This window comes from Neovison vison, chromosome 7 (genome assembly GCF_020171115.1).
Source record: "Neovison vison isolate M4711 chromosome 7, ASM_NN_V1, whole genome shotgun sequence".
NCBI classification, from domain to species: domain Eukaryota; kingdom Metazoa; phylum Chordata; class Mammalia; order Carnivora; family Mustelidae; genus Neogale; species Neogale vison.
The window spans coordinates 146,950,441-146,968,997 of record NC_058097.1 but is presented as its reverse complement, the minus strand read 5'-3'; the positions used below and the strand labels follow the sequence as shown (position 1 = coordinate 146,968,997).

Sequence of the window (18,557 nt, the reverse complement as noted above, 5' to 3'; positions counted from 1 at the left end):
GAGACGGTTGTAAGTCCTGCTGTGTGCCGCTGGATGGGTCCCTTCTGAGGCTCAGTTTCCCCATCTGTAAAATGGAGATAAGAGATGACCTAAGAAGTGTGCTCAGAGGCCCAAAAAGAAACCACGTGTGGAAGGACTTCGCAAACCCTGAGGAGTTCGGCCGTGTCCCCTAGTCCCCGTACTGACATCAGAATCACCACGCGAGCTTTTACAAACACAGCAGAGCACAAGCCAGCTCAGCCCCGTGGACTCAGAAAGGGGCTTGGACAGGCAGGCTTTGCCTTCCAGCTCTTCTTTTCTATTACTGCCTCACGTGGTCCCAAGGCTCCGTTAACTTTAGATCTACCTGCTTCTGACAGCTGGAAAGAAGAAAATGCAGCAAGAAAAATAGTTAGAGATTCGGGAGGTTCATGGAAATACACTGGATTTGGCGATTTTCTGGTCAGGGCTTGAAAGCTGTGATAAGGGAGAGAAAAAGACCTTTTAGCTTTCCCAAAACATAGGAAATGAGCAGGGCAACCAAGGGGACAATTGGTGCCTTTGACCTCCAGTCTGTGACCTCCAGTCTGGAGAGTCCTGAGAAAAAAGAACTCAGTTGTAGTAGGACTGGTTGAGGAAATCACCAGCTCGCCTGGGTGCCTCAGTTAAGCAACTGCCTTCGGCTGGGATCATGATTCTGGAGTCTCAGGATCAAGTACTGCATCAGGCTCCCAGCTCCACGGGGAGTCTGCTTCTCCCTCTGACCTTCTCCCCTCTCATGCTCTCTCTCACTGTCTCTCTCTCAAATAAATAAATGAAATCTTAAAAAAAAAAAAAAAGCACACAGCATCCTTCAGCATATGGTACAACATTTTTGCATCTATGTTAATTCATTTGATCCTTGCTACATCTCTGTGAGGTAGGGCTTCTTATTTATTCCCATTTTACAAGTAAGGAAACTGAGCCTCAGGGGAAGGAAGGCACTAGCCCAAAGTCCATCAGCAGATGAGGATAGAGCAATGGTTTGCATCTGCAACACTTTGGTCCCAAGGTCTCTCTTATGATACCACATTTTGCTTTTGGGTGGATTGTACAAGGAGCACTGGTGCCCTAACTATTGTTCTAGCTCTGCAGAAAACAGGTTGTGTGACATTGGACAGATCTCTTGCCTTCTCTGAGCCTCACCACTATCAATCAGGGATTCAATGATGTAATGACATTTGAAGTATCCAGCACAGTCCCTGGCATGTGATAATGACCACAGGAGGGTGAAGAGAATGGGAAAGTCATAGTGCCTATGTACAAAGAGAGTGGTAACGTAATAGAATGAAGGACCAACTTCGACAGGCAGACGGCTTCCTGCCAGAGGGGAATCTGGACAGAGACTTGAAGAATGTAGAGATGTTCCCCACCCATCTCCCTTCCCCAGTTCCAGGTGACTACAGGGCTATAGCTTTGACTGTGTAAAGAAGGGGTGGACAGAAATGAGACTGAAGAGGTAGAGGTAAGGGGGCGTACATATCCATGGGCCTTGAATGCTAAGCCAAGGAGTTTGGCTTTTGCCTCTGAAAGGCTTTAAGTAGACATGTGTCATGATCAGTTTTGCAGATTTGCAGTTTAGGAAGGTTATTCTTGCTGTAGTGCAGATAGCAGACAAGGGAGGTGAGTAGGGCTGACGGACACTGGGCTATCCAAAGCCCAAGTTAGGGAAGATCAGAGAAATGATGTAGGCAGTAGGACTCGGGAACTGCAAACTGTGTGCAGCCCCCAACCAGGGTGTGAAGGGCTGGTCCTCATGTTTATGTTATGTATGTGTTATGTTAGTTGAGAAGCCCTTTGGGGGAGCCTGGATCCTCCAGCCCAGCTGGCTAGACACCCCCCCCATACAAGGGCAGTGGAAGTTAGCACCCCCCTTTCCCCCCCACCCTCTGAGTTCCCTGGGAGTTGATTGAGTATTTATCTCCATTTCTCCACTGCCCAGCAGGAGCCTCACTCCAGAACTCCATCCACCATCAAGGGACGGGAGGAAGAAAGTCTCCAGGCCAGGCCCCAGGGGGAATGCACTGAAAGAAATCCTCCTCCCCCATAGGCCAGAGAGTCAGATGGCAATCCCCTTTCCCCGTTGTCCCCTCCCCTCCCAAGCCTGCTGGGCTTTCCAGCCTCTACATCATCCTTTCTGGGAGAGATCTAGGGATAATAATGGCAATGAACACTACAGGGTGGCTTCTTGTGAGAAGTTTTATCTCTTTACTAAGTTACTGTGTTTACTTCTCATAACAGTCTCTTTGGAGGAGGCAGAACCTCAAAGAGGATAGGTGACTTGCCTAAGATTACCCAAAGCTGTGAAGTGGCAGGGCTGGAACCCAAACTCCAGCTAAGCTCAGGGCCCGCACCAAATGCTTTTTTTGGGGTCTCCTCCCCCAGGCAGGGTGAAAGGCCTGGGAAGGGCCCGACTTCCTCCTGAGGGCACCAGGCTGCACAGAGAATGTTTAGGGGGGTGCAGAGTTGAAACTCAGCGGCCCATTTATTATGAACTCGGCTGAGAGTGGATGCAAGAAGTCTGTGGTACTGTTTCAAAGATTGATGAGAAGTCTGGCTGCTTGGCCCTCTGGCCTCCCATTTCTGGCAGCTGGGTTTCTAATTGGGGGAGGACAATGGGCAGAGGCAGAGGAGAGAGGAGAGCTCTTCCGGTTCCCACAATGATAAGACCAGGCTTCTAGCCTTCTCCCCTCACCTCCCTAACCGTCAGGGTCTGGGGGGGTCTCAGCTCAGGTAAGCCCCATCCACAGGACCTACACAGTCACTGAGCCCAGGGGAGGATTTGAAAGAACACTTGTGCTCCATGTAGCAGATCCAATTTTACTCCCCTGAGGCTGGGGTAGTGGCCTCCACTCCTTCTCCCCATCTCTCCCAGCTTTCCCAGACAGAGGGGCAGACACATACAATACAAGCTCAAGCAACTTTTGTCATTAAAAAAGAAGAAAAGTAAAACAGAAGCAAGAAGCAAAAAGACTGGGCCACTGAAGGGGGAACATTGCCCAATCTCTGCCCCCAGGGGCCCTCTCCACAGCAGGGGGGTTCCTGGGAGGTCCAGGGCTCAAGACCAAAGCCTCCCTCCACCCGTGGGCCACCTAACCACTCTCCCCGCCCCCCCTGACCCCTGTCCAGGTGTGTAGACTGGAAAATCCAAACTCACCCCTCTCCCCAGCCCCACACTGGGAATGCATCCACCAGGCAATTTCTCTCCCAATCCCCATTTTTAAAAGTTTTGATTTATTTATTTATTTATTTATTGGCTGTCTTCCTGACCTTATAAACATAGAGAAGTGAAGAAAGGATGAGCTGCAGAGGGAGGAATAAATGGTGCCTAGTCACACAAGCAGTTTCCCTTCTTAGAAATCCAACCACAAGTCCACGGTGAGAAAATAAGTCTGCTGCTTTCCCTCTCCTCTCCTGCTAGTTTTTCTGCCTAAGCCTGTCTCTCTCTCTCCCCCCTCTACGGGTTCGTCTTTCAGCTAGTCTTTCTCGGTTTCAGATTCCTTGTCTACTTCTCACTAATGTCTCTGGACCTCTTTCACTCATTTAAAGAAAACGAGGGTACGAGCTGGAGAAGAGGGAACCCTCACCCACCCAATCTCTTTCTTACCAACGTCCCCCCACCCTCTCTCTTTCACTCGCGCGCGAGGACGCGTGCACACACACTCTCACACACACACACACACACACACACACACACACACTCCTGCGACCTCCAGATGTTCCCGACCGTGCGGCCATCTGCTGAGGTTGCTCAGGCGCTCCGGGGGAGGGGGCAGGGATCCCGTTTGCAGGAAGCAGGGAGCCAGGCCGACTGGAGTGGGCGGGAGCTGCGTGAGCACTTTTGAGACGCTCCCTAGGGTGGAACCCGGGCTCGGCTAGGGCTCCGCAGGCAGCCGGGGGGGCGGGGCGGGCGCGCGCCGGGAAAGCCGGCACTTTGGCGACACTCCCTAGGTCGTCGGGCGGCGGGCCCGAGCGGCCACTGGGCGCCGGGCGGGTGGGGGGACTCCCTTCGGCGGGCGGGGGCCGGGGGGCGGGCCGCGCCGAGCCGAGAAAAGCGCCCGCCGGAGGGCCCGCGGCTGGGCCGCCTGGGTGAGCGCGCCGAGGCGGCTGCGGTGCAGGCTTCCAGGTGGGTGTGGGTCCGGGCAGAGCGGGAGTGCGCGCTGCGGACAAAGGTCCGGAACCCCCGACCCCAACCTCGCCTCCCCATCCGGCTGGCAGGCGGCGCTGGACTCTGGGGGCGGGCCCCGGGTCCCTCAACTTTTCCTGGATCCAGGGTGTCGGCAGTGGCTGCGGGGCTCCCGGGGCTCGGCTGGGGTAGGGAACCCGTACCAAGGGGAGAGGGCTTCCAGGAGACAAAGGCTCTGGGCGCGGGCCGGGGGCCGGCGCCTCTGGGGTCTTTGTGCGGACACGTGCATCCCGCGTTTGTGGGTCTTTGTAGATTTGGGTCCGGGGATGTGCATCTGCCTGCGCCTTTGTGTGTCCGTGGCTTTGTGTGGCTGTTTAGTCCCTATGTCCACGTTTTGTGGGCCCGCGTTTCGTTGTGGGTGTGGGTGGGCTCATCGTCGTGTGTCCGCGTACGTGGTCTGTGCCTGTCGACGTGTCTGGGTTGGATGTCCGTGGAGTGTGTGCGCGCCGAGAGCCAGACACCACCCAACTCCTTGCTCCCCTGCTGTCCACCCGGGCCCCCGACTTGACTTCAAACTTTTCAACTGGTTCCTCCGGCAACAGCCCCCGCCCTCCTCCCGCGGCAGCAGGACAGGGGGGTGTTGCAGCCATCCGCTCTTTCTCCTCCTGGGGTCCTTAGAGCCGCGATGGGATAAGATTGGGCGGGGGGGTCAGCCGGGGCGGGGGGTCAGCCACGCTAGGGGACTCGCCCTGGCCGGGGCTGGGCGGAGCGCGCTGGACACCCCAGCCGACCCAGCTGGGAGAAGAGAAGTAAGCGGTCAGTCCTGGGCTCCGGCGGCCGGCGGCGGCGGGGTGTGTGTGTGTGTGTGTGCTGGAAACGGAAGAGGAGATGGCAGCCGGTGTTGCCAGCCCCGCTCTTCTCGGGGAGAGTGTATGTGACCCAGAGAGACGTGTCTGTTTGGCGAGAGGCCGGCCCCAGCCCCCGGCTCCGCTTTGAGATCCGCTCTCCGTCAGCGTCCCGCCCCCGCCGGGTGGGGGGACCAGCCCTCCGATCTGGTAGGTGAGGAGGCGACGGCCTCTGGGATCCCGGCACCTACTGGTTCCCAGTGGGACAACTATGGGCCCACAATACGGCTCTGGGCGAGTTGCTCAGCCTCTCGGAGTCGCAGTCACCCTGCCCTCGGTGGGAGCGAGAGAACTCCCCTCTGGGCGCCGAGCGTGCTGTCGGGATTACCCGCGCTGCGGAATTCGGACGGAGCCGTGCCGCCCACACTTGGCCGGGAGGAGGAGGTGACTCAGGAACTTCTCCGATCCTTCCTCCCTGCCTGCTCTACCCTTAAGATTAGTCCAGACTTGTGGAGCCTAGGTCTGACCAAGAGCGAGTCCTCAGCGGTGGGAGCCTGCTGGGCCTTTGATGTGGAGTCGCAGAGATAGCTCTAACACCATCCCTCCCGGTCCTCTTATCCCCTACCCCCGTTTTTAACCCGGAGTTTTGGGGATGCTGCAGATGTGAAGGAGGGCCACAGGCCACTCACCTAGGAAGGAGGCAACCGCTGGCGCTTTTTTCTCCCTTTCCGTGTCTCAGTTTCCCTTCTGGAAACGAGGGTGTTGACAACTCCCCTCCCTTTCTGTTGTGGCTGACTGGTTGAGACCCCAGAAACTGGAAACACTTTGATATTTTTTTTTAAGATTTTTAAAATTTATTTGGCAGACAGATCACAAGTAAGCAGAGAGGCAGAGAGAGAGAGGGGAAACAGGCTCCCCGCTGAGCAGAGAGCCTGATGTCGGGCTGGATCCCAGGACCCTGAGATCATGATCTGAACTGAAGGCAGAGGCTTAACCCACTGAGCCACCCAGGGGCCCCAACACTTTGATTTTTGGTGCATACCTCCATTCTGTCTCCAGGCAGTAATTTGCTGTATTGAATGGGGGGAGGGAAGGTGGCTTTGAAGTTAAGGAGGGATGAAGTGAGGTGGGCCCGGAGCCCCAGCAGCCTGGGAAAGGGAAGGCTGGGATGCAGTAGCGGAGGGAGGCCAGGGGACTGTTCCTGGCAGGCAGGAAGTGTCTTCCACTGAGGGAACAGCACTTTGTGGCTGTGTATTCTGAAAACAGTGGAGAGGTGGTCAGCATTGCAGACTATCAGATTGGAGGTATGTGTTGGTGTGGGCTGGGGACCAGAATTCTGCTGGGAGGGAAGGGAGGGAGCCAATATGAGGGCCTTGAATGCCGGGCCTAGGAGCTGGGATTTGTACCTACAGGTGGTGGAGAGCTGCTGGAGGGTTTAAGCAGGCATAATAGGATGGGCTTGGTAATTCCAAGAAAAATTCCTCTGGCTTGAGGGCAATGATGGAGACTGGCAGGCCAGTCTGCAGGCAGAGTTAGAGTCAAGAACTTAGATTTTACTCCCACTTTGTTTCTTCCTGGCTCTGTGACCTTGGGCAAGTAACTTGACCTCTGATTCTCAGTCTCCTCATCCTTAAAATGTGAGTAGTAGTAATTCCTGTCTAACTGATCTGTTGTGAATGCCAGATAGGATGAGGAATGACATGTGCTAACAAAATGAGAAGAGGTTTGTGGTGTGCCTTCCCCTGGGGCATTGCACTGACAATGGAAGGCAGAGACAGCTTCAGCTGTGGTCCTAAACCTGATTTCACCACCTGGCAAAGCCTGATGTTTTCTGCAGGCTTGGGCCAGATTTGTCCTCACTAGCAGGGGGAAGCTTTTCGCCCAGGACATTTCATTCATCTGGTTTATCCCCTTTCACGTGGCCAGGCCCCACATAGGAGATGGGCAGGACACAGATCCGAAGACAGTCAAGACCACAAAGTATATCATACTTTGCTATAAGCAAGCAGCCCAGAGGCCACAGGAGCCTAGAGGGACAGTGCATGGTAGACAAAGAAAAGAAAGGCATCTCTATCATCTCATCATCTTCATCAGAGGAAACAACCTGTGCAAAGGTGTGGGGCCCTAGAGTCAAAATAGGCTTCTGGTCTGGCAAGCCATCTTTTTGTGTTGGCTTTTAAGTGGCAGCAATGGTGAGGTCCTAGTCTTCTGTTGGGATTGTACTCCGGTGACCAGTAAGGCTGACAATTGGAGGCAGGAGGCCAGGAACAAGGCCATTGTAGCAGTCCAGGCCAGGAGGCCTCCTGAGCTGAACCTGGGCAGGGCAAGCTCACTGCCTGGCTTGGGGGTGAGAGAGGGGAAGATGGGGACCTACCTACCCAGGGATAGCCGCCAATTCTCCTTCTGTCCTCATTCTGTCACAGGTGACACACCTGTTTCAGCCTGCTTCGGCTTCTGCAACCTTTCCAAACCCACTTCCCAAGTCCCTGACAGGTCTGGTCAGCATTTGTAGCCCAGGCTGGGCCCTGGATGGGATTCTTTAAACTCTGCCCCTGCTTCACCTTCATATCTGCTGGTGTCGCAGCTCCTTTTTCTTTCCTGGCCCCTAAAAGCAGGAACATTAGGGGGCAGAAACCCACCTGCTGTGAGCACCAGTGCATGCCTGGCCTGGGACTTGAGTCTTCTTCATTTTACTTTGTGTAATCCTCCCAGTGACCTGCTGGGAGCAATATGCGAATTCTCACCATGTTTTGTTACCGAGGAAGCCTCTGACTCAGGGGTGAGGGCACATGCGAGCCCCCTCGCAGGAGAGGCACTGTGGGGTTGGAGCACAGTCTGCCAGGCTGGAAAACCCATTCCTCTGCCCCAGACTGCCTCCCTGTGAGTCTACATGTGCTGCCTCTCACCAAAGGGGACTTGGCAAGCTTCAGAAAGAAGACACGCTGGACAGAAAAAAGTCTTGGGAGCCTTGCCTATTCCCCTGTAGATCATCCTCCTCCAGCAAGGTTGCTGGGCCCAGCTGTACCAGGGATAATGTCCTAGAGGAGCCTGGGCACAGAGTATTTGGATCCTGAGTCCAGCCCCTTTCCTCACTGGCTGTGTGACTCCAGACAGATCACTGAACCTCTCTGGGTCTCTTCACGTGGCTGTAAGAGAGACACGTGCCATCTAACCTGCCGAGCTTACAAGAGGACCAAACAGATCATAGCTGAGAAGTCGGAAAGGTCAAGAGGTGTCCTCTCGTGCAGTGGTAGTATTCTGAATGCGTAGTACAGTGTCCAGTGCTCTGTGCCAGCCCCAGTGCTCTGCAAGGACATAAAAACCCATCTGACCCCACCCCTGCTCACAGGACAGACAGATAAACGTAATTACAGTCCAGCATGATCAGCTCTAGCCATTGCCTTCACGGGCCCTTTTGTAAGTTGAGTCTCAGCGGCATAAGGAGGGATTTCAAGCTCAGACATTTGGGTGAGAGACCTGGTTCCTCTACTACCCAGCTGAATCATGAGAGCCTCGTCTGCAAAATAGGGACAGTGACCTTCATGGTCAAGGACTGTGGTCCTTGGTCCATGGTCAAGACAGTGACATAGAAGGTGCAGGGTAAACTGATGTGTTTGTACAGATGTGTGGCATTAGCGGTTCTGTTGGGAGAGTCAGCCCTCAAGGACCTGAAATTCTTTCTGCCTTGCGTTTCCAGAGCTGACTAAGTGGGGGTTGGGGAACAGGATGTTCATGGAATTTCCACCTGGGGATTTTACTGACATTAGCTCAAGTGAGCTCCTGGCAGAAAGCAGCCTGTCTCAGGTGGGTGCTGGGACCCTTGTCCAGGCCAAGGCTAGCCTTCCGCCCACCCCATTCCTGTGCCAGGGGCTCCCTCTTGGAGTTGTGGTGAGGAGCTGGCAAATCTTTGGCCCAGAGATGCTGCAGTGCGGCTCCAGAGGCAGGCACCTGGAGCCAGGAAGGCCTAAGCCGGAACCCTAAGCTCTGGATCAGTTTCAGAGAAGGAGGAAGGAGTTTGGAGCCTGGCCAGCCGGGGCCAGCACACTGTCCAGAGAATGTTAGTACAAGCAGTCACAGACCTGCCGGGTGCCTGGCGCTGCGCTGGGTCCTTGGATGGAGTAACATGGTCATTGCCCTTTGGAAGCTTCATAAATTATCGCTATCATCGACTACCAAGCATGGAGCTCTTAGGATGTGACAGATGTGGAACTGAGTGTTTCCCACACTCTCCCATAATGCTTTGACTAACTGTCTTCATTCCTATTGAAGACACTGAGACTCAACAAGGTTGATACTTGCCCAAGGCACACAGGCATGGGGCTGGCCTTACACCTAGGTCTGAGTCCAGCCGTTGAGCCTGAATTGCTGGCCTGTTCCTCCCCCCGACAGTGTCTGCCATGGCCTCCAGGCCTGGCTCCGACCCCAGGAGGGGGAAGGGACGAACAGGTGAAGAAGGCAAGTTGCTGCCCCAAGCCACCCATGCTTGAAGTCAGGAGCCAGGCAGGTAATCACAGAAGAGAATATAGTCCGTGTGCACCCTAGGGAGCCACACGGATGGCGGGAGAGGCCCCGGCTGGGAGATGCGACTCTGGGGCCCGAGTGGACAGAACAGGCTTTGTTCCACAGGCAGGGCCACAGCAGGCCAGGTGGATGCGGGGGCCGCTGGCCGCAGTCAGGCACCAGGTCCTGGGCCCTGCTTTGCCATTTCCTTGTCATCACTACCAGTTACCCAGGATCTCTGGGGGACTTTCCAGTTTCCCACCCTGAAGTATCCAAGTTTGAGGAAGAGCTGTGCAAGGGCCAAGAGTGGTTCAGAGCTCCTCACTGTAGGTTCAGATCAAGATGGGGACTCAGCTGGGGGAGGGGAGACTGTGGGGACAGCGTGCCTCCATGCCAGGGTGAACTTGATATCTGTAGGCAAAAGGACAGGTTGGGAGGGTTTGGGGAAGCGGAGTGATGTGGCCACACCTGTCCTGGGGGCTGTCTGAACAGGCCTTCGCTGTCACCGTAGGGAGAGCTGCCTGGAGTCTGTTAGTAAATAGTCAAACGGCTTTGTCGTCTGACCTCACAGGGCCATGGGCCAACTTTCCTTAGAGGCACAGTGGCCTTGCCCAGAGGACGTTATGCTGTGTACTCCCAGCCCAAGGTGGGTAGTTTCTAAGCCCTTGTGTTCTGTAGGCTGGCTGATCAGTGTCTTATCTGCAGGTCAGGGTTTGGAAAAGAAGTGATGCATCTCGGGCCAAAGATCCTTTCCCTCCATTGCTTTCAATGGGGTCCACCTGTCTGCCTTTCCCTTTCTTCCCAGGGTCGGTCACAGGTCCCAGAGGGAGGCAGAGTCTATACTGTTTTACACAGATGGGAAAACCGAGGCTCAAAGAAAGAAAGGTCACACAGCTAGCAGCACACTGGGCGCGAGAATCCTGTTTTCCTGGGTGCAGGACAGATGTTAGCGATCTTGTTCCGACTTGCTCTCCTGTCTCCGCTGCTGGTCTGTAAGCCTTGTGAGGACAGGGACCGGGTTCCCCCCACTTCCACCCAGCATGCACCTCTCATGGTCTTGCTTAGTGTCCTGCACTTAGTAGAGATTTAGTAAATGCCTCTGGTACATGATGACCTCCCGAGATGCTGGGGCTGCTGGGCTCTACCTCTCACTGTGAAGCCACAGAAACTGAGGCTCAAGGAGGAGAGGGGACTCCTCCATAAGAGTGAGCAGACCAGGCCGGGGCTCCTGGCTGTCCTCCAGGGTCTGTATTGTCACCATGCACGGTGATCCTGTTGCCTCCCCTTCAGCCACCAGAGAGAGGTGAAGAGGATGGGGGAGGGCCCTCGGAGGGAGGAAGCACAAGCACTCATCATCTGCCCAAGTAACGTCCTGGCACTGTGGTCTCTGGTAGTCACAGTGACCCCTTGAGGGAGGGGTTGTTGTCTCCATTTTAGGTGAGATGATGGGCTGAGAGTGGAAGTCACTTCCGCAGGTCACCCAGGTTAGCACGTCAACAGCTCCCAGGCTTGTAGCTCCTTCAGAGCCAGGAATGGATCCCAGAATGACAGTTCTCATCTGGAGGGCCAATGCTCACCAGTAGTTAGAGGCCTCCCAGAGCACCACGTCAGGAAAAGCTCTGGGCCCTGTGCAGGTACCCCCAGGCTGCAGTGCTGGGATTGAGCAGTGACCTCCATAGTGGATATGGCTGTAGGTTGGCTTGAAAGGTGCCATCTTTCCATCACGTGGCCTCCACCCCCTGGGGCCTCATTTCTCTGTGGGAATATTCTGCTTCCCAGTCTCATCTTCACACCTATCCCCTCTGAGGCCCATGGGACCATCATTACCATCCCAGATTCATAGTCTAAGGAACCAGTCTGAAGAGGTAAAGTGACTTGCCTGGTTCACACTGCAAGTCAGTGTCCAAGGTTTCTGGCTCTCTGTGAAGGCCTTTCCTCTCCACAGAGTGGAGGCTGGTGGTTTCTGTCAAGGAAACTCAATGAACTCAACATTATTCTTCCCTTCTCCCATCCAGCAGCCCTATGGAGAAACAGCATGCCTCCCAGAAAAGAACTGCTCTTCCAGGGGGTGCTGATAAGAGCTTGGACATGTTTCATGCATGTGCTGAAGGAAGGAGGAAGAGAGATGGGTCAGGCCCGCCTGCTGGCCCCCACCCACCTGCTCCCTGTCTTGTGGGGGAAGACAGGGTAGCCCACACTGCAGTCTTCCCATGTGCTAGGAAGCCTGCCAGGGGCCTCACTGCCACCATTCTAGTTCATGTCTTCCACAGTCCTGTGAGCTGGCTATTCACATGTCCATTTTACAGGTGGGGAGAGTGAGGCTCAGAGATTGTGAGATTGTGAGGCTCAGAGATTGTGACTAGCCAAGATCAGAGAATGCAGAGGTGGCCATGGTCTTTTAGGAGGCTCTGTTAGTGTGTTTATCAGTGTGTTTCATGTATATTTCTCTGTAAGAGAGGAAATAGGGGGAGAAAAGGAGACTAAGACGTGTTGAAATTGCTCAAAGTTCTACCACCTAATGAAAAACTACTGTGGCATGGATATATTTTCTTCTGGACTTACAAAATTAGGATTTGGGTTGGTTGTGTTTGTTTTTGTTTTTGTTTTTAATGCATAGTTAAGATTTTCCTAGACATGCAGTCTATCCTTATGATACCTAGCATTATGGCATCGGCCCCCTCTGTGAAGCCACAGACTTTTTTGAGCATGATTTCTGTGGCCTCTGTAAGATCCCTAGGAGACTTCACCAGCCATCCTGAGTGGGCTGGGAAGCCCTAGCCTGGAATCAGAAGACAGGAGGCTGAATATGGGCCCCATCACCTCACGGGGGTGCTGTGGACAAGTCACTGCACGATGGGTCACAGGCTCCTTATCACTCCAGGGCAGGGTGGCACGCCCCATTCTGCGGCCCTTGCAGCATCTAATGAGCAAAAAGGCCTTTTGTAAACTATAAACAGCCCATGCCCCTGGCCAGAATATTCCTTATTTTCCCTGGATCTCCCCTCTGAGAAAGTTCTGCCTTCCCCTTGGCTCCTGAGGCTTTTGCTAAGGGCTTGGAGCCACAGTGCTGGGCCCTAGCATCTCTGAGACACTCATGTGCAAAGTCACCCCTCCTCATGTTACCCCAGAGGGGGGTCTCCTCTGGGCAGGATAGGGACATGGACTCTTAGACACCAGCCCACACCTCCAAAGTCTTAAGGCATCTTGGGGGCTTCTCCTTTCTCTCCACTGCCTGGGACACCCCAGAGAAGCCTCTGGGCTCTGCTGTGAGCTCATAAAAGCCCAGGGCCACTGAGTATTAAAGACCGTGGAGCCTGGCCTGAGCACTCTGGCCGCTGCCCTCCTGCTTTCCCAGCGAAGTACAGAAGTGCGTGTTCCACTTAAACCAAACCAGTTTGGAGATTACCAAGGCCAGAGTTCAGTTCTCATCCTCCATGTCCTCTAAAATGGACCCAAGTCGGCTGACCTTCTGTTGTGACCGCAGATGTGGGGCAAATGCCAGTCCAGCACTGGCCCGTCTTGGGGACTGGCTCAGACTGCCCCCATCAGCACTTGCCACTGGGAATGTCCAGGCGTGGCACAGAACGGGGCCCCCGGCAGAGGCGGCCACTGCGCAGGGCTGGGGAGGACCTTGTCTGGGGTGCTGAGGGAGGACCCACAAGTGCAGTTACACAGGTAGGTCTTCGTCTGTGCTCGTGTTCCCTTTTATGTCAGCTGTCCTGCCTCCAGCGGCTGGTAATGACCACCTTGCCTTTGTGCCCAGCCCTTCCCAGTTTGCATTGCACTTCGGTGGGAGTTGAATCACCTTGTGTGAAGAGGGCAGGGGAGGGATGACCGCCTTGTGGTGGGGAGGAGGGGTGGAGGCTTGGGGAGCGCATGAGAGGCCCCTGCTCTGGGGAGAGGGTTTGGGCTGTGTTCAGCCTGCGGGTTACATAAGCAGGAGCTCACGAGGGGCCATCTGGCATTTAATAGGCACATTGTATAATCACCTTTGGGAACCAGAGGGTAACTGCAGGGGCCTGTGGTGGGGGGCGGGGGGGTTGTTTAAACCCCAGGAAGGGTGCGTATGGGCAGATCAGCTTGGCAGGGAAGGTGGGGCTCTGAGTGGTAATGAACCCCTGGGGTGAGAAGCTAACCCAGCAGAACAAAGGGGGCCTAGAGCAACTCAATATTTTCCTTTTGGTCCCAGACATTGGAACACTCTGTCCCGCCTCAGTTGGGACCAAGCCCAGGATGCACCTGGGCCGGGTTTAATCCTCAAATTGGACTCTACAAAGGAAAGGGGTGGGGAGAGAGGAGGCCCACATAGGGGGAGATAGAAGAGCCCCACTTCTCACTCCCTCTGCCTGAGCCAGAGTGCGGATCGGATGGCTGCCCCCTTCAGTTTCATGTGTGGCTGGTAATGCTATCCCGCAGTTCCGCCCCACCCACCCCACCTTGAGGGCCAGTAGGAGGGTTTGTGGGGGAGACTGGGCAGTGGGGCAGGGCAGGGCCTCCCCAGGAGAAGAGACCTGCTGGGGTGACCCTCGGTGCCTTCTGTCCCCCCAGGCAGAGTGGCCGCTATGTGGCAAGAGGGGGTAACACCAGACTGGGCGGTGAGAGGCCTTCCCTACTCAACCCTCTCTCAGCCCCCTGCAAGCCCCTCCCTCGGCACCTCTGTTCACAGAGCTGCAGTAGGTGTGAACTCAGACTCGGGTCACACAGGTGTGTGTGGGTGTGAGGAATGAGTGTGACAGCCCATGTGGAGTGCCTGGCATGGCTGACAGCTACTGTTATGATTGTACAGGGAGGGAAACTGAGGCACAGCATGTGTCGGGGAAAAAAACCCCTCCTGGGCATGTCTCTGCTGGCCACCTCACCAGCCCTGCTGGGGGAAGCAGATGAAAAGAGGGAACTAGAACTGGAAAGGCCTGGGTTCTAATCCTGCCCTGCTTTCACTAGTTTGGGAAAAAACCCGGGTCCTCTCTGAGCCTCTAGTTCTTCATCTGGATAACAAAGGAACCAGCCCAGCTGCCCTCCCTGGGTTAAAGGAAGGGCAAGCTGTATTAGATGTGGGGAGGGATAGGGCAAGGGGAAAGGGGCTTGGGACGGGTGTCCCCAGAGCCCATCTGAAGTTGAGACACAGGGTCCCAAGTGGGAATAAGGATTCTGCCTCTGGAGGACAGGCCAAGGAGGGGACTCGGGACTAGGGACTCGGCTATTGTACCCACAAAAGGGGTAGGGTGGGGATGGATATTGCAGGTCCCCTTGCAGGGAAAGACTTTAGTCTCGGGGGATGGAGTGTGGGTCTCAGACATGGCTCAGACATGGCCAAACCACGACAGTGAGTCATGCTTCCTCTGTACTCCATACAGGTCCTTCCCCACCCCCGCTCCCGCCCCCGCCCCCGCCCCATACATGTGGCCGAGCATGATTTTCCAAACCTTCTACATCTTAGTTGGTGTCACTGTGAGGGTTAAGGGGGACCATGTCGGGGGAGCAGATAGCATGGTCCCCAGCACTGGCTCAGCAGAGGTGGATGGAGCACCCTAGCCCATCAGAGCTGGAGAGGCCAGCCAAAGACCCATCCAGTTCAGGAGGTTTCCAGCGGGGTGGTAAGCAGGCCTGGAAGGTTCCAAGGCCCCACCCTCATGCAACCAGAGCTTGGCTGCTTTTACCTGCCAATCTTTTTTAAAGAAAGTGTTCCACTGCTCCAGCGATCTGGCCTAACCCCTTCTCTGTACAGATGGAGAGACCAAGGCCAAAGAGGAGTGGGGACCAGGAACTGTATGAGGAAGAGTGTTCGGGGGAAGCATTCTGGGAGGACAGAACTGGTGGTGGCAGTGGTCAGCCATGCCTAGATACACTGGCTTATGGCTTCCGTGGTTGGGCGAGAACCATCTGGTATGGGAAGCCTGCCGCCATCCCTCACCTGTGGCTCTCTTTCCAGCCCCCACCATGCCGTGGCCCCTGCTGCTGTTGCTAGCTGTGAGCGGGGCCCAAACAACCCGGCCGTGCTTCCCTGGATGCCAATGCGACGTGGAGACCTTTGGCCTCTTCGACAGCTTCAGCCTGACCCGCGTGGATTGCAGTGGCCTGGGCCCCCACATCATGCCCGTGCCCATCCCCCTGGACACAGCCCACCTGGACCTATCCTCCAACCGACTGGAAACTGTGAATGAGTCGGTGCTGGCCGGGCCAGGCTACACCACTCTGGCAGGTCTGGACCTCAGCCACAACCTGCTCACCAGCATCTCGCCCACTGCCTTCTCCCGCCTTCGCTACCTGGAATCGCTTGACATCAGCCACAATGGCTTGGCAGCCCTGCCGACAGAGAGCTTCACCAGCTCACCCCTGAGCGACGTGAATCTGAGCCACAACCGGCTCCGGGAGGTCTCGGTGTCCGCCTTCACGACCCACAGTCAGGGCCGGGCGCTGCACGTGGACCTCTCGCACAACCTCCTCCACCGCCTGACACCCCACTCTGCAGGGGCCGGCCCTCCCGCGCCCACCATCCAGAGCCTGAACCTGGCCTGGAACCGGCTCCGCACCGTTCCAGACCTCCGGGACCTGCCCCTCCGCTACCTGAGCCTGGATGGGAACCCACTGGCTGCTGTTGGCCCAGGCGCCTTCCGGGGGCTGGCAGGCCTGACGCACCTATCACTGGGCAGCCTACAGGGTCTCCCGCAGCTGGCACCCTATGGCTTCCAGGAGCTGAAGAGTTTGCAGGTCTTGGACCTGTCGGGCAACCCAAAGCTCACATGGGCGGGAGCTGAGGTCTTCTCGGGCCTGGGCTCCTTGCAGGAGCTGGACCTGTCGGGCACGGGCCTGGTACCTCTGCCAGAGCCGCTGCTACTCCACCTGCCCGCCCTGCAGAGCATCAGCGTGGGCCAGGCCGTGCGGTGCCGGCGGCTGGTGCGCGAGGGCACCTACCCCCGGCAGCCAGGCTCCAGCCCCAAGGTGGCCCTGCACTGCGTAGACACCCAGGAACCGGCTGCTAAGGGCCCCGACGCTTTGTGACAAAGGGCGTTGCCTGGGGACACATAACAGACTGCCGCTCTGGGCTCCCTAGGGTCCTGGGTAACTTATAATTTTGTGTGCCAGTGCCAGGGAGTGGGGGGACCCTGCCAGCCTCTGGGGCAGCAGCATCGGAAGAGAGCTGTGGGCCGAGGGAGAGGCTTTGGAGTTGGGCCCAGCACCCAGAAGCAAAGTCTGGTCCCTCTTTCCATGTTGTCCTCCAAACCATAACTAGAAGGTCTTCGATGCCAAACCAGACAGCAGTCCCTTGCTGTCCTTCCCCACTTGTCACCAAAGTGCCTTCCTTCAGGCCTGGGCCAACCTGATCCGTGACAGGAGGAGGGTGGAAGGGAGCTACTTCTGCAGGGTGGAGGTCAGGCCCATGGCTGAGCATCCCCTGGGGCCCCCGGTTCAGTCACTCAGGGGCATGGGCTGCTTTTACGAGATAGCCCCCCTCTTTGCTCTGGGCATATGAGGCCCATCTGATCCTTTTCTTTTCCTCTAGGACCCTGGGTAGAACCTTAGTCATGGAAAGGACTAGAGAAAAAATCAAGTGCACCTCCTTAGGTGACAGATGAGGTCTGGAGAAGGAACATGGCTAATCAGAGGTACTACGGCAGAGGCATGGCTGGCCCCAGAGCCCAGCCTCCCAGCGAGGCCCTTTGCACTTTTCTTTCTTCTCTAAATCATGCCCTCTGTCCCCTTCCTGGGCTCCCCCATCCAGCCACGTGTTCCCTTTGCCTGTCATTCCCAGGACAGGCAAGGGCCTCAGAAGTGGGACTCTGGGCCCTGTAACCAGCCATGTGGCACAGGTTCAGTCAGCTCTCCGCGGAGCCTCTGGAAACATGAAGCATGCCAGTTCCAACCCTACCAGTGTCCCACTCTGGCATGGGGTCCCGCAGCAACTGGAAATTCATCCATTGAGCCCTGACGCATACCACCTCTAACAGACTCGGCAAGGAGTCCATGCAGTCCCGGAAACCCCCAGGAGCCTCCAGGATTCAGCCCCCACTGACCCTGAGCCCCATGGCCTGTTTCCCCCATCCATCAGGAGGCAGGTACCCCCATCAGAGTTCATGCTGTCCACCTCAGGTGGCGTCTGAGCTCCCCAGCCCTGGGCTCTGTCCTTAGTCTTTATTTTATAAAAGTTGTTGTCTTTGTAATGGCCTGTCACTTCAACCCCCCAACCTCCCCACCCCTGCCGGCAGGGGATGGAAATGTGTCATTTGTAAAAAGAAGAAAAGCATTGCATTTGTTCACTTTTGTAATACTGTGTCCTGGGGATGCTTTGAGGGAGGAGGTGTTGGGTGGTAGCCAAGAGTATGTGGCCCATTGGGCCTCGGGGGGCTGGTCCCACAGAGGTGCCCACAGAACAATGAGAGCTCTGTCCTCCCCCACCAGCCCCACCCTGCACCTAACTGGTCCTTGATTGAATAAACACTATAAAGTGTCCCTCTTTCCATCCTTCGACCCACATCCACGGCCAGGTCTTGGGCAGCCTGTTCTCCCAGAAAAGCCCTTCACAGGATTGGGACAGTGAGCTGACATGAGGGAGCCAGTCAGGAATGGGCTGTTCCTTTCACTGTGGCTGCTACCCTGTCTAGCCATCTCCCCTCTCCCCACTGCCCCAGCTCCGTGATGTGTCAGGCCCTGGCATGCCTCTTGCCTTTGCTCAGGCTGTTCCTCTGGGGCCTTGTCCTTCCGCCATCCCCGCCGCTCAACTCCTTCCCACTCTGATAAACTTGGTTCCTCCCTCACCTCCTCAGAGCTTTCCCTATGGTCCCCCTTCCCCCCTCCTGAGCTGCAGCAGTACTTGGTTTCTGCTTGGCATTTTGACTGCTGCAGGACCCTGACTCCCGTTTGCATACTTCCAGTCCCCGGAGCTTGCTTCCAGCTTATCGGAATGCTTCTGCTGTCTCTAAGTTGTTCCTTCTAACTGGCCAAGGTCTGCGGGAACATCCATCACCATCATCAATGACAATGACAAGCTTTTTTCTGCTACCTACTCTGTGCCCGGGGACTCATGTTCTTTGGGTGTGAGTGGGAAGGACACACAAAAGATACCTGACCAT

The 18,557-nt window shown here is 55.9% G+C and overlaps 1 protein-coding gene across 3 annotated transcripts; it reads left to right on the top strand.

Annotated features, from left to right (window-relative positions):
• Positions 1–3,742: 3,742 nt before the first annotated feature.
• On the top strand, positions 3,743–17,937 carry TSKU (tsukushi, small leucine rich proteoglycan). 3 transcript variants are annotated; one of them, XM_044258480.1, is made up of 2 exons: positions 3,743–3,764; positions 15,419–17,937. In XM_044258480.1, exon 2 carries the CDS (start codon positions 15,427–15,429, stop codon positions 16,486–16,488), a length of 1,062 nt encoding a protein of 353 aa, XP_044114415.1. In that variant the 5' UTR covers positions 3,743–3,764; positions 15,419–15,426; the 3' UTR covers positions 16,489–17,937. The 3 variants fall into 3 exon arrangements, with proteins under 3 accessions (XP_044114415.1, XP_044114416.1, XP_044114414.1); XM_044258481.1 differs by lacking the exon at positions 3,743–3,764 and adding an exon at positions 4,074–4,144; XM_044258479.1 differs by lacking the exon at positions 3,743–3,764 and adding an exon at positions 4,310–4,332.
• The last annotated feature ends 620 nt before the right edge of the window (positions 17,938–18,557 follow it).

Bases quoted from the DNA above. Each gene is read 5' to 3' on its own strand.
- TSKU (XM_044258480.1), top strand. From the start codon at position 15,427: ATGCCGTGGCCCCTGCTGCTGTTGCTAGCTGTGAGCGGGGCCCAAACA.